This window comes from Rosa rugosa, chromosome 3 (assembly GCF_958449725.1).
Source record: "Rosa rugosa chromosome 3, drRosRugo1.1, whole genome shotgun sequence".
NCBI classification, from domain to species: Eukaryota; Viridiplantae; Streptophyta; class Magnoliopsida; order Rosales; family Rosaceae; genus Rosa; species Rosa rugosa.
The window spans coordinates 55,042,911-55,056,852 of NC_084822.1; the positions used below are offsets into that span (position 1 = coordinate 55,042,911).

The 13,942-nt window shown below is 38.5% G+C and overlaps 2 protein-coding genes across 2 annotated transcripts; both read right to left on the reverse strand.

The window, feature by feature from the left end:
* Positions 1-748: 748 nt before the first annotated feature.
* On the reverse strand, positions 749-6,311 carry LOC133739292 (homeobox-leucine zipper protein ATHB-8-like). The gene is made up of 19 exons (XM_062167036.1): positions 5,900-6,311; positions 5,562-5,799; positions 5,282-5,441; positions 5,084-5,184; positions 4,893-4,983; positions 4,413-4,508; positions 4,199-4,312; positions 3,999-4,082; positions 3,744-3,899; positions 3,570-3,644; positions 3,351-3,457; positions 3,074-3,263; positions 2,674-2,859; positions 2,447-2,530; positions 2,131-2,265; positions 1,692-2,017; positions 1,506-1,605; positions 1,246-1,395; positions 749-1,072 (listed from the first exon to the last, which is right to left on the reverse strand). Exons 2-19 carry the CDS (start codon positions 5,792-5,794, stop codon positions 926-928), a joined length of 2,535 nt encoding a protein of 844 aa, XP_062023020.1. The 5' UTR covers positions 5,795-5,799; positions 5,900-6,311; the 3' UTR covers positions 749-925.
* Positions 6,312-10,926: 4,615 nt separating this feature from the next.
* Positions 10,927-13,140, reverse strand: LOC133738851 (uncharacterized). The gene is made up of 9 exons (XM_062166523.1): positions 12,860-13,140; positions 12,717-12,773; positions 12,564-12,633; positions 12,432-12,473; positions 12,246-12,319; positions 12,062-12,132; positions 11,812-11,897; positions 11,625-11,734; positions 10,927-11,142 (listed from the first exon to the last, which is right to left on the reverse strand). The coding sequence occupies exons 1-9, from the start codon at positions 13,061-13,063 to the stop codon at positions 11,080-11,082; spliced, it is 777 nt and encodes a 258-aa protein (XP_062022507.1). The 5' UTR covers positions 13,064-13,140; the 3' UTR covers positions 10,927-11,079.
* Between the last annotated feature and the right edge of the window lie 802 nt (positions 13,141-13,942).

Genomic DNA, 13,942 nt, shown 5'->3' on the forward strand with positions numbered 1-13,942 from the left:
TTCTTGTATTAGGAACCTAGATCTCTAGCGCCTCCGGTGTAGTACCAATGGAGGATCCCCGCTATCTCTACGTATTTGATTGTCTAATGAGTAGGTCTATTTCTATGTACCACTGTGGGTACTACCACTATCTTCTTATCTGCCTATGTCCTTAAATGGCAGCGGAAGGGTATGTAACGGACTATTCTGACTTGTGATGAATGATATTATTGCCCCTAGGGCCGATTCAAAAAAAAAAAAAAAAAAGGTTAAAAAATAAGGTCATAAATCAACTTAAAGGCTCAAAATTGGTTATTTTTTAAAAATTCTCCTAAAAATATTCCTTTTTTTTATTGGCACCTTGAGTCTTTTTCTGATGAATATTTTGTCGGCATTGTTGTGGTCATTTTCATTTTATTTTATGTGGGAGGCTATTTGTGGGAACGTGTCCATACAATAACCAATCAGAGCTAAAGAACAATTTTCTAGAGAATAGAAGTATACAAGTTGTCAAAAAAAAAAAAAAAAGAGAAAAGATAAAGATATAACTTGTCCGAAAAAAAAAAAAAGAAAAAAAAAAAAAGGCTTTATGTCCAGTATTGGGATGAGTCCTACTCCTCTCAGTGTGGTGAACCCCAATGGACCTGAATGTGGGCCACTGAAATTTAAATAGTAGAGAACAGTGGATGAACTGAATTTATCCGAAATTATGAGTAACTGTACCAAACATCTTAGAGCTAATGTGTTCAGATCTTTTTAAGAAGAAAAGAAAAGGAAAAGCATTATGATTCATAAATAAAGCATAAAGCATGATACATGGAGTACGATAACCAAAAGAAGAAGGCCCAAAATGCCTTTTGGTTTTTCTAATTTGTAGTTCTTTTTCCTTTTTTTTTTTTTTTTTTTCTTTCTAAAATCCTATGTTGTGTTGTGTCCAAACTACTGTTTAAACAAATGACCAGTTGATGAACATGAAGCAGATACAGTGAGCAGTTTCTTCTTCATTCAACACCTTCCACGCCACTGCTCTCTCATAAGAGATTGGTCTTCCCATGCTTGACATGCATATGCCACCTTGTAGACACATAAAACCCTAGCAAAAATAAAGATTAATTAGTCACTTAAATGATCAGGCAAACCCCAAAAGCATTTGTTTTTTTCTCAGCAATTAGTTTATATTTCGTAACAGAATCTAGTGTTGTTGTATAAGATTTCAATTTCTCTATTGCTTCTTTTAATTTCCTTTGCCAGAAGTCAATACCATACCTGCTGCATGATCTGTGGGAACTCAGTAAACAGGATCTTCCTTCCATTGTCATCGAAAATCTTTTCCAGTGTAATGTCTTGAAGTGCAACCAAGGTGGTCTCAAGCATGTCGAGGCCTGCCTGGTTTGAAAATGTAAATACTGGCAAAGCCTGCATAAACCAGTGAAAATAGATTATGGCATTGAAAAGACCTTGAGCATATATCATAGGCTGGAAGGATTATTTCAGCCTATCAAAGCAAGAAATCGATGTACATATACCTTCAAAGAGCAGCATAAGATTGCATCTGAGTGATGCCAGAGGGATTTGAGAACGGACTCGCTTCCTTCGCTTTTTAGTAGTTCTACCCCTAGATAGCACCTGAAAAGATGAAGAATTAACATCTTGCAATCACTGTTGTACATACAAGAATCTGTCCTATATAATCGTATTGTCATCTTACTCACCTATAGCTCTGACAGATCCAACCAGCTAGTGTTTGTGCTTCAGGAGTGCCAGGTGGTGGGCGAAAACCAGTATGAGAACCAAAACGAGAAGGGGAGAGTGCCAGTGCCACCCTCTGCACTGCTGCTATAATACTACGGATATACTGCCTTGCCATGGACGCTACATTATCTTGGAGATGAATTTCAAATGCAAATTGGAATGCTATTGTCATAACAGATTTTGTATTCCCACAGTGACCAGCATTATCACCAGATGATCTGTTTCCTGTCGGTCCAATTTCAAGAGCAGAGGCAAGATCAAGCGTACGGTTTGGACTGGGGGCATCCTGCATAACACATAAGACCATAAGAAAGCGCAAAAACATCAAACTGAAACGGAGGGAAAATAAAATCTATAACAAGCAAGTTCTATAATAAATCAAATAAGATAAGTGGTTACCATGTGAGAATCAAGAGGAATGATGCGAAAACCAGATGGTAGAATTGGAGCATCATCAGAAAAAGAGGCATCAATAGGAGCAAAGACTAGCTCGGCACAGGTGCCAACAGCATTCTCATCCACTCCACTACACAGCTGGAACCAGCAACCACAGAAACAATAAAACTCAATAACCAATGTCTACAAGTGTTCAAGTTGAACCACAAAAACCTCACCAAAAAAGTAAACTGGAACTCCTCAGATAGTAGTAACCATTTAGAGAATGATAGCATACCATACTGCAAGAATTATATGGAAAAGGAAATAGTAAACTTACTTGCAAGAGGAAAATGTCAGCTGCAGGCATCATCATATCGTCCCGGTAGTGACCCATATTTTCAATCTTAATGACCTCCATGAACTGTTTGCATATACCAAAAACATGTCAAACTTTAGAAAGCATATTGCTATACCAAAAAAAAAAAAAAAAAAAAACATTAGATACTATATTACTGACAGTATTTGTTTCACATTGGACGGGATAATTAAATACCAAACACCTACCTCTTCATGTTCTATTGTGTGAGCCAGTGGAAGAATAACTTGATCCCCGAAACTTCCAGCTCGAGAACCTAGCATGCCACATGGACCAGCTTTAATAGCAGCAGCTGAATACGCATCAATACTTCTGTCAGCCCACTCTGATCGGTGTTCTCGCAAGAATCTAAGAAGTATGGCTGGAGGCACATTCTACAGGAAAAAAAGAAACCACATGAGTTCATATTAAATTTCAGAAGATAATGGATAAACAGAACATGACCAGCACATTTCTTATGTTGAATTGTTGTAAAGTAGAAGCAAAATGATTTGAAATGTGTCTCCTTCAATCCAGTATAAGTTGTTCACATTTCCAAGTCATTTCTTAGAAATTATTGCAACTTAGTTGTGTTATCAAAATCCTTACTTGGAGTAACATAGATGCTTTGGCACATAACACTGCATTGCTCATAGATGGAACTCCATTGGCATAAAGATTCGCACCCATCATCTTGCCTGGAGACGAGTTCACAAGAAGGGTAATGTCATCAACACCATCACTTTCTAAAATAGACCATCCCTCATCTGTAAACCCATTCACTGCTTCGTTGAAACCCCTGCAATACAAAAATTAGAAGATGTCATAAGTAAAAGTTCATCAACCAATCCAAGGAACAATTTTGAGATTAAATCATAACACGCACTTGCTCAATCTTTGACTAAGAGCGCGTAGAGCTGCAGGCCTCCTTCCCCAACCATTGGAATTAGGCTGAGAAACTTCTTGAGAAATCTGCCTCAAATTGCGTAAAGCCTGAAAGAAGAAAAGAAGAATATCAGGTTTCATTTCTTCAAACATTGTTAAGTAATCTATATAGATTACTACATGAAGCTAAAAGCTATCAGACAGAAGAAAACAGTCTTACCGCCATAGTTGTCTTCTGAGCGAGAAGTGTTGAAGACTCATAAAGCGGGCGCAAGACTTCAGGTACACTCCAAGGCTATGTTAAAGTAAATCACATGCATCAGAATTGTAAACCAAGGAATTAATTTGCTTCAATATATAGAGCAACTGAGCAACCCTATATTGTATTGCATACCTCTAAATCCATATGATCAACAATGTGGATGATTGATCCACCACCTTCACAAGGTCTAATTAGATACCCACTCGGCAGCATTTCTGCTCTCACAAAATTCTGCACCGGTGGCATACTTGGACCATTTTGAGTGTTGTTAAGTGATCTTTCACAGACCTATCATCATTCACACCATGAAACACCAAATTATAACTGTTCTTACAAGAAAAGACAGACAGAAAGAAAAACATTGATGCTTGTGTGAAAAATACATACCACAAGACTACCATCTTCCAAAACAGATGTATAGCGCAGCAACCAGAAGTCGCGAGCTGGTGCCAAAGTTGTGGGTGCATAGAGCTAATTGAGAGACAAATTACATTCCAGATTAATTTGTGTTAAGCAGGTCTGAGGTTCTAGCAGTTATAAAACAGAAATGGCAAAACACAAAACAGACATTTTTGCAAACACCTTACCTGCATGTACAGCAGTTCAATGGTTCCACCATTTCCAGTGGACAACACATTTAGCACATCCACAGATCGACAATTACGGAACCACGAGGGTCGATCTTTAAGGATTTCAGAGACCTGTATGTATGTTCACAACAATCATTGGTCAATCTCTTCATAAATTACTGCACCAAGATTTTACTACTTTAATTACCAGACCAGGTGGAGAAGAACTCACCCTTGTAGGTTCTAGACCCACCAGGCCGCAAGCACGTGCTGCCACACCGGTGCAACCGTGAGAAATAGCAACGATTCCAATGGAATCCGGACCAGGCTGTGCAGATCAAAATTAATAAGATATGGAATTTGGGATCATAACCAACATTTAATTACTTAAATCTTTTTGCAAACATTTATCAATTTTGTTCAAAGTATTAGACATTTTAATAACCAGACCAGAGCTGCCACTTAGCAGAGCACTTTAAAAGCCTGCACCTTTCTTTCCACATAAACAATATTCTATTTCCTCCATTGAAGAAAAACAGCAAAATGATATGGGGGGACCAAAAGGAAAAGGCAAAGATTGGTATGCCCAAAAATTAAGATGATGAGGCTTGAATGTTGCTTACAAGGTTAGCAAACCCTTCTTGATAATCACAAAAGAATGAAAATGAAACCAAAGGCAAAAGGAAGAAGAGGAAGGAGAATGAGAAGTTACCTTCATACCAGGCAATTGGACCCACTCCACAGCAGTTCCAGTGGCCTTTGAAAGAAACTCTGCTAAAGTCTCCTCTGCAATGGACAAAAGTCTAGCACAAAAAAAACACAAAGAGCAATCAACAACCAGCCCAGAAACACATCAGGGTAAAAACTCTGAAAATCACGGTGAGTGCAAGTGAGACTACTAACCCAGCAGGGCTGGCATCCCTCGGTGGATGCTGAGGAGTCAAATGGTGTTGACCACTTGTCACCACCGACTCACAACTTGTGTCTGTTGTGGCCAGAGTCGTCTGCAACACAAAAGACCAACATGAACCACCAAAGTTAATGTGATTAAAGATTGCATCTTTTTCAAAACGAAATCTTTTCCTGAATTTCATCACATACATTCTGTGTCTGCTGGCGGAAATAGCTGTTTTCGTAGACCAAGTGCGACACCTGTTTCTGCAACCTATCGTTTTCCTCCATCAAAAGCTTGTTCATCGCCGTCAGCTTTCTGTTCACCGTTTGCAATCTAGACGCCTCTTTCCTCTGCTTCTCTCTACACCTGTTATGAATTCAAAGCACAAACCAAAAAAGAACAAAGATCGATCACAAAATTCACGCTAGCTTTCAAATAAAACAACAACCGTAAAAGCAAACCGCAGTTCTTCCCGGACTAACTGACCTCCGGTTCTGAAACCAGACTTTGATCTGCTTCGGCTCGATGTTGGAGAGAATCGGGCACTCTCGAATGAGCTGCTGCCGGCGCATAGAGCTAGGTTTGGGGCACTCATGGTAGAGCCTCTCCAAGGCTTCTACTTGCTCCGGCGTGTACCTCACGTACTTGCCATTGTCCATTTGCATCTTCATCCCACCACCTCCTAGCTCCTTACACGATGATGATGATGTCACCGCCATGCTAACTGTAATCGGTTTAAGTCATATGAACGTAAGCAAATGAATTCGCATAAGGAAACTCGAATCAAAAACAAGACTAATTAATAATAATATATAATCACTCACCGTTTTTCGCTGTCTAATGATGATTGAGAAGATTTTGTTGAAGATGAGAAGGTAGAAATGGCTTGACCATGAATCAAAAGGTGGTGTGTACAATCATATACTGAAAACTCAAGGTGCAGGGGAATTTTCTGTGATCTTGTTTTCTCAGCAGGCTATATAAGTGAATGAGAGGAAAGATGGTTTTAGGATTTCAGGGTGGAAAAGAGAGACACCATGATAGAGGCGAGACAGAGAACAAGAAGAATAATAGCGACCATTTGATTTTGATGGGATATATGTATTTGTTTTCACATCATCATTTTCCTTTTCCTTTTCCTTTTCCTTTTCTTTCACTCTCTCATCGACCTGTTGCTGCTTTTGCTGTTGTTATATGCTGCACTTCTCAGTTCTCACTTCTCTGTTTTGTTTGGTTGGCCCTTTCCTTTCCAACACTTAAAACTCCTCCTCTCTCTGACTTTGTTCTCTTTTCCCAATCGGACGCAATTGCCCTCCTACTGCCTCATTATCTTCATCTCTGCATGAAACCAGTGGTAAATCCTCCATTTCTGGTGAGGTGAAAAGTAATAACCAAGGTAAATGAAGTTGAAGGTGAATTGATATGTGAATATGTGGTGTGAAAGAAAACAAGAGCTTAAAAGAGTAGAGAGGGCAACATAATGAGGGCTTTCGCATGCGTCCTCATTGATTCCATTTCCTGAATCATCATAACCTAATTCCATGCATGGCATACAAACTTTTCTCTAACTTGTTTTGGCTGTGAAGCAATCTATGCATGTTATCATGGGTGTTTTATTATTAGAGACTCCATCTCCCTGGTGACATGCACAAGTGTCCAACGCATTGCTTTATAATCAGAATTTAATTATGCAAAAACCTTCCAACCCGCCATAATTGATTCAAACTCTGACATCCATATTCATATTCATCTTGTTTTATTAGCAGATAAGAAACAGTCTTTCACCAACCCAAATTCCAGTCAAATCGATATGGAGACTGTTCAAGGTTGAAAACAGAGTCACAAATGGGTTGAAACTTTCGTAGATAATGGTCCTTAGGTAGAAGCTTTGGCACACCAAGATTTGCCAAATACCGTTTATGTCAAAAAAAGCGATTCACTTTCCTCCCACCAATTTTCTTCAAGTAAACAGGTCAATACAAATTTGGAAAATGTAATTACCAAGTCAATCATGAATGGTCGTCTTCCATCTCCTACCATCAATTTTTCAAACCTCAAATTGCACTCTTCCACTCTTCAAAAGTTGGCCGTCACTAAAGATGTGGAAAGAAAAAAGAGTAAATAAGAAAATAACCACACCTATCCTTTCTTACGTGATTGGTTAAGATTAGAAACTAATGGCAGACCAAACTAAGTGGGTGTTTGATTATACAAACTTCCAAATCGTAAGATAGACTTAAAAATTCAAATATAATCTAATTTCCCCTCAATGATGTACACTTTTTTGCCCATTATGTAAGTTGCAAGAGACCCTAAAAAGCTTAAGCACGTCCTATTGAATATTAATCTAAGCTTAAAAACTTGAAAGATAAGGCACCAATGGCCCTAACCTAACACAAAAAAGAAAACTAAAGCAATGGTTTTGAAAATTTTTACCTTCTCTCTTTTTTTTTTCTTTTTTTTTTTACAAGGTCAACGGCGGTGACATTATCATGTGGGCTGGGCCGGTAAAAAGCACTGGGCCACTCCCCAGCTAGTAGGATAGAGAAGCGTGCCACCAAAGATATGTATGTTTCTTCAGCGCTTGACACTTGTAGCGTGCGATTGAAGCCTGAGGAGGACCAGTGTGGTCCCACACGTGTGGCCCCCGTACGCGTGGAGAGAGAGAGTGTGTGTCTCTCACCCTCACCTTTACAACGTGCTCCTCACCTTTCTTGGCTGTCGGAAAGAAGAATCCGACGGGGGTACCTCACGCGCCGGTCGGGTGAGTGGAGTGGGAGTGGGGACCACTGGGAATAGTACGCGTGTCGCTATCTTTCGGTGTGTCAGAGTGACATTCTCTTGTTATCGGGATTCGTGAGTGAGATTGTGAGTTGTTTTGGGCTTTACCTTCGTCAACGTAACGGACTCTCAACACTTTTGATCTGTTCCGTTCCTCCTTTACTGTGACACGACGCACCTCTGTCCCCTTGTCCTCCCAATTTTACTTCTTTTTAGTGTATTACCCTCCCATTTTCCCCTTCACAGCTGCCGCATCTTTTGCTTGTGCCAAATGCCAATCAATTTATACTCGATATTAAGACTCGGAAGGTTCTATGATATCTCAATATCTCTAGAATATTCAAGCTTCACATACATGAATATCGAATACATGAATTATTTAGTTTAACTCGTACGAGTACATCATAAGTGTTTACGTCTCTCATATACAAAAATATTGTAAATTTTTTATTTTGAACTGATTTATAGTCAGTCTCTCAACATTGCGAGTCAGGATGTTCTATGATGTCACTAAAACACTCAAACTCAAATAACTATGTACAAGCTATGAAAAACTAACCTAAAACTAGAGAAAAGAGAGATTTTGATGCTCCAAAATAGGCTCTCTCAACATTAAAGCTTTAGATAATTCGATCATTGTTAGATTAGTTTAACTTGTGGAGTACAGCAAAAAAATTTACGTCTCACATGTAAAATTACTGTTAAGTTTTTTTTTTTTTTTTAAAACCGTCGCTCTCTCAACATTACAAGTCTTTTCGGAATTATATATACTAGCCTTTCTCCACACATGCTCTGAATGTGCAAGTATTTTTTATTTTTTTCAGAAAATAAAATTGTAGAGGAGAGATAAGAAGAGAGAAAAGTGGGTCGTGGGTTATATATATATTTTTTTAATAAAAATATATTTTGTAAATTTCATAACTGTCCTTATGATTTAATTAATTCTCAAAGTTGATTAGTTTTCTAGGGTCATTTCTGTCAAAATTTTGAATTTTGGCTAACAAACCATCTTCTCTTAATAATAGTATATATATATATATATATATATATATATATATATATATATATATATATATATATATATATATATATACGGAGCCATTCGAGAGCGGACGTCCGCAACCCAGAAAAAGTGCGGACGTCGCTCCTTCGGCCTCGATCGAGCGGCGACGGCGTGGCGCGGCTTGCCGGAGGGACGCTGGGGGTTGTGCGGAGGGGTCTGCGGTCCGGTGGAGTCGCCGGCGACGATTTTGCAGTGCTGCACAGAACCTACAACTGCAGGTGAGGTGGCTGCCCAGAAACCGGCAAGCCCGACCTCCTCCAACCTCGAACGCCGCCCAGAAGAGGTATGGGACGCCTCCGGCCTCCCTCCAGCCAGCCCCGCGTCGCCGCCTGGAAGCCGCCTGCTGCATCGACGTCCGCACTTTAGCGAAAGTGCGGACGTCCACTCCTGATCGGGCCTCTATATATATATATATATATATCTATATATATATATATATATATATATATATATATATATAGATATATATACAGATCCTATCCAGAGCGGATCTCCGCTTTGAAAATTAATGTGTGAATTTCGAGTTTTGGGTCACTTTTCGGTCGCATATTCACATCTCGACCTTTCAGTTTTTAGGTACTAGTGTATAGATCGTCTCTGCAAATTTTTAGCCAAAATGATGATCGTTAAGGCATTGATAATTGCCTTAAAGCTAGTACGGTTCAGGTTGACAGATTCAGTCAATCCATTGGTTTAAGCGAGTTAGATACCTTAACGATCATCAATTTGGCTGAAAATTTGCAGAGATGATCTATACACTAGTACCTAAAAATTGAACGGTCGAGATGTGGATATGCGACCAAAAAGTGGCCCAAAACTCGAACTTCACACGTTAATTTCAAAGCGGAGCTCCGCTCTGGATTGGATCTGTATATATATATATATATATATATATAACTTCACACGTTAATTTCAAAGCGGAGCTCCGCTCTGAATTGGATCTATATATATATATATATATATAGAACGTTTGATTAGTTACTTAGAGCAACTCTAACAGATTCTCTATATTTTGATTTTTCTCTACTTTAGGGAAAAATAAGCCTCTTTTGCTCTAACAGATTCTCTATAAATATCTCTATTTAAGGGAAAGTGAGGAAAGAGAAAACCAATTTCCCTATATTTACAGCAAATTCTAAAATTTTAAGGAAGAATATGAAGATTTTAGAGATTGTTGTAAAATAGGGATTCTGTTGGAGTTGGAGCAGAAAAAGAGGCTAAAGCTTTGACAAATAATACAGGAATTATAGGGAAGCTGTTGGAGTTGCTCTTATAGAATACAATAAAAGCGTTAACGAATCACATGTCGAAATAGTGTGAAAATTTTGCTTAAACTGGATTTCTCAATCTCTTCCTGATAAAGGGGAGAGTGAGAGCAGGTCGCACGCGAAGCACAAGCGGCAGTAGGAAGCAGGCAAGGGAGTAAAAGCTGTAGATTTGTGAAGAGAGTTAGGGGTACATCACCAAGCACAAGTAAATGGGGAGTGTGGAGATAAAGGTATAGGCAGCGTGAGCCGACAACCAAATAATGGAGGGATCCACAGAGCGGCGTAGACCTAGGGTAAGAGATTGTGGGGGCCCAGATCATTGTACAACAAGAATGTAGGTGACCGGTGATTATCTGATGATTGATACGTTTCCGTCATGATTTGTTATTCCTCCTCGCCGCTCAATCACAATCACAATCACAATCAACATTTTTTTTTTTTTTTTGATGATTTTTTTAAAATTTCCAAGGCGGCGAATATTCGACAGCGACACTTTAATCAAACCTATTAACTATTCAAGCGGCTAGCCGCCGCTGTGGTTCTGACGTGGCGGTGGAGATGTGACCGGCTTTTTAAAATTTAGCAGCTGACGCTAAAGTGACGACTCCATGAGTTGGTGCCCCTCGTTCTAGGGCCTTCTTTTGGGCTTAGGCCCATCCGAACACAAAAAGAGAGAACTGGAACAACCAGTGATTTTATGGATCATAGATATACCCGAATCCAACTTACTGCAAGATCGAAAAGAAGTGGAAAATTTTTCTATAAAATGGGGGAAAAAGAGAATAAATGTCAGGAAGACATGTTCTTTACATCTCAAAGCATATATAATCGTACAAAGATGAACCAAAATTGGAGGCACTAATACTGCACAGTATACAGTATGAATTGATGTCTATTTACCATTTATATACTCAAGAAGGTGCAGGTCAAGTTTGAAGTACTGCGAAAGAAATCTCTGCAACACAAACAGTTCTCATCAGAAAATCGCGTCAACTTAACAAAGGCCATATAAACATATTGACTACGCTTTTGCATGAAGTCATTGTAAACTAGGATATGGTTTGCCGGAAATTCATACATCAATACAAAAATGGTTGAACTATAATCTACTGTAGTTTGATGTGTTATCAGGATTCAGGAATCATGGACTGAACTTGACTAATTTAATATGTTATTACGAAAGTCAAGATGATTAAATTAAAGTAAACTAAACTAAACCAAGTATCTGGTCTCTATGCGATAAAATAATCTGAGACTAGATATGTTGAAACTACCAAATGTCATTACTGATTAGTTTAGCAGCATACACAACGCTTTCTATTCAACCGCAGTGAAAAAGGCTAGGAAATCTAAGTTGGATATGAAAAGGAACCATGAGGTGCCACCATTAGAAGCAAGCAAATTGCCTGCCATCTCAGCAATTAAATGTTCGCGTACCTTAGTTATGGGGGAATGAGAACCTTTTGATTCAACATCTAAGTCCGGATAGCGAGCAACTTCAGATCCATGCGAGAATAATATATACGCAGGAAGTTGACCCATGCTTCCTGCAGGTTAATATTAATCTATCAAATTGAAGGAAACAGGAACAATCAAGTAGCATTCCAAATTACATATCATTTACCAGAGAGTGATATTCCAAAAAACTCTGCAGCATTTGGGAAGAGGCCAAGGTTAACTATTCCAAAAGAAAAGCTTTTGTTTGAATATCTGTCAATGAGGATGTATAAGCAACCACACTATTTGGTAATAACTATTAACAACCCTTGCGGAAGCAATTTAAGGAGCAGACGTAAAATGATCCTAACAGGAATAAATACAGCTTCAAATACCAGGCTCTCTCAACATAATGGTTTACCAGGTGATAAACTTACGTGATTGAAAGCTCAGGAAAGCACCGACTTGAGCGTATGCAAGAAGGTGAATATGCAGCACGAAATTCAACCTGATCATGTCATTCACTAAATATATCAAGGGAAATCACTCTTTTCCTAAAGCCACTATCATTATGCACTTATTGGTATGCTGTCCAAAGCTCAATGCAGTGGAACCACTTACCAGCCAAAGTCTCGATGTGCTCCCTTCGGTCAGCAAGCTTTCCAGCTGCAATGGTGTTATTTTACTGGAAGTACCTAACAGAATTCGCAAAATTGAAATACCAAAAGCAACTTTGAGTTTATTACATCATATAGGAAGCTAAACTTGTAATTCATAAATACGAAATGAGTATAGTATCTTGATTACCTAATTTTTTAAAGGCCGGCTGTTGTGTGAAAATATATATCCCTGCAGTGAAGAAACCACAAAATGTTGCATTTGGAATCAAACATATAACAATGCCGGGAAAAAAAAAAATAATAATAATAAAATTGGTACCTGCAAATATCACTGTGTACCAGAGAGTCAAGTGGTAATCCATTATCAAAGTAAGGGCAAGAAGAAAAATCTGAAAATAAGCACACGAATCTCATATATATATAAAAAATATATATATCCATTTCCATTTTGTTTGTTAATTACAGCTCTCACCTTTGCAAAGAAGAGAGTATCTGAAATAAAAGCCTCCCAGTTTTCTTCCCTCACAACCTGCAACAAACAAAACCTATCAAATCAAATGAAATCGAAAAACAGAAAAATGAATTTAGTGTAATCGAATAAATAAATAGAGAGACCTTGATGGCAGCGAAGAGACCCAAGGCCAAAGCGGCTTGGATTTCTCGGAGAAAGAGACGGGAGGTGATTTGGGGAGAGAGGACTTGGGCAGCGCAAGTGCGAATTACAAAGTAAGAGAAGAAGGCCAAGAAATGGAGGAGATGGTAGGGCTCTGATACCATCTCGTTTAACAACTCCATTGGTTTGCTTTGCTTCTTCTCCATTCTCTGTCTCTCTCTCTCTCACTGCGCGCCCGATCTGCTTCTGCTTCTAGCTATGAGCTTTCTCACTGCTTCGTCGCAACTTACAAACCTTGAGAATAATTGTTTGGTATGGGCCTTCTGTTGGATTTATTTGGGCTAAAAGCCCATACTTTGCCATTGTCTCTAGGTCTAGATCGACTACTTCTCTTCCAAAAGGTGTTATATCAATGGGTGTAATGGTTTGTTTTTCTTTTATAACTGTCTATATTGATGGCTTATATATGCGTGTTCTTTTTTCTTCTTCATTATATTTAAAAGACGATTAAAGGAATTCACTCCTACCCTCATAGTGACTCCAACTTAGGACCCGGATCATGCGTTCTTAATAAAAGAGTAGAGAACAATATGTAAGGATAAAATACTCATGATTTATGATAATAATTTATAAAAGTTGGTTACATTTTATGATAACAAAATATAATAATAAGCAACTGTGAAATTCATGAATGAAAATTGATGTATTATAACGAAATTGCAAATAGAGTGAGAGAGGTTTAGTGCTGGGAATTGAAAGTCAAAAGCAAGGCATGGAGGAGATGATACCATATCGTTTAACAACAACATTGGTTCACTTTGCTTCTTCTCCATTTCTACCTTCTCGATCCCAAGCAATCCATATGCACATCGTGGGATCTCCTGTAATAAGTATCTAAAAGCAAAACTCAGTAAATACACATTAGTTACTAGTCATTTTCACTAGATGGGTAGAATCCTTATCTACTAGGAGCCAGCTTTCACACGTACCAAGACATAATTAATGCTTCCATCTCTCATGAAATTATGTGGTTTTCACAGCTAATTTTCCTATTATGTGTTTTAACTTGTTCTTCTACATTTTCT

Coding starts and splice junctions, on each gene's coding strand:
- LOC133739292 (XM_062167036.1), bottom strand. CDS start 5,794: ATGGCGGTGACATCATCATCATCGTGTAAGGAGCTAGGAGGTGGTGGG. Junction 4,509..4,892: donor TCCAATTGCCTGGTATGAAG/GTAACTTCTCAT, acceptor TGATCTGCACAG/CCTGGTCCGGATTCCATTGG. Junction 1,606..1,691: donor TGGATCTGTCAGAGCTATAG/GTGAGTAAGATG, acceptor TCATCTTTTCAG/GTGCTATCTAGGGGTAGAAC.
- LOC133738851 (XM_062166523.1), bottom strand. CDS start 13,063: ATGGAGAAGAAGCAAAGCAAACCAATGGAGTTGTTAAACGAGATGGTA. Junction 12,474..12,563: donor GTACACAGTGATATTTGCAG/GTACCAATTTTA, acceptor TCTTCACTGCAG/GGATATATATTTTCACACAA. Junction 12,320..12,431: donor GCCGGCCTTTAAAAAATTAG/GTAATCAAGATA, acceptor GAATTCTGTTAG/GTACTTCCAGTAAAATAACA.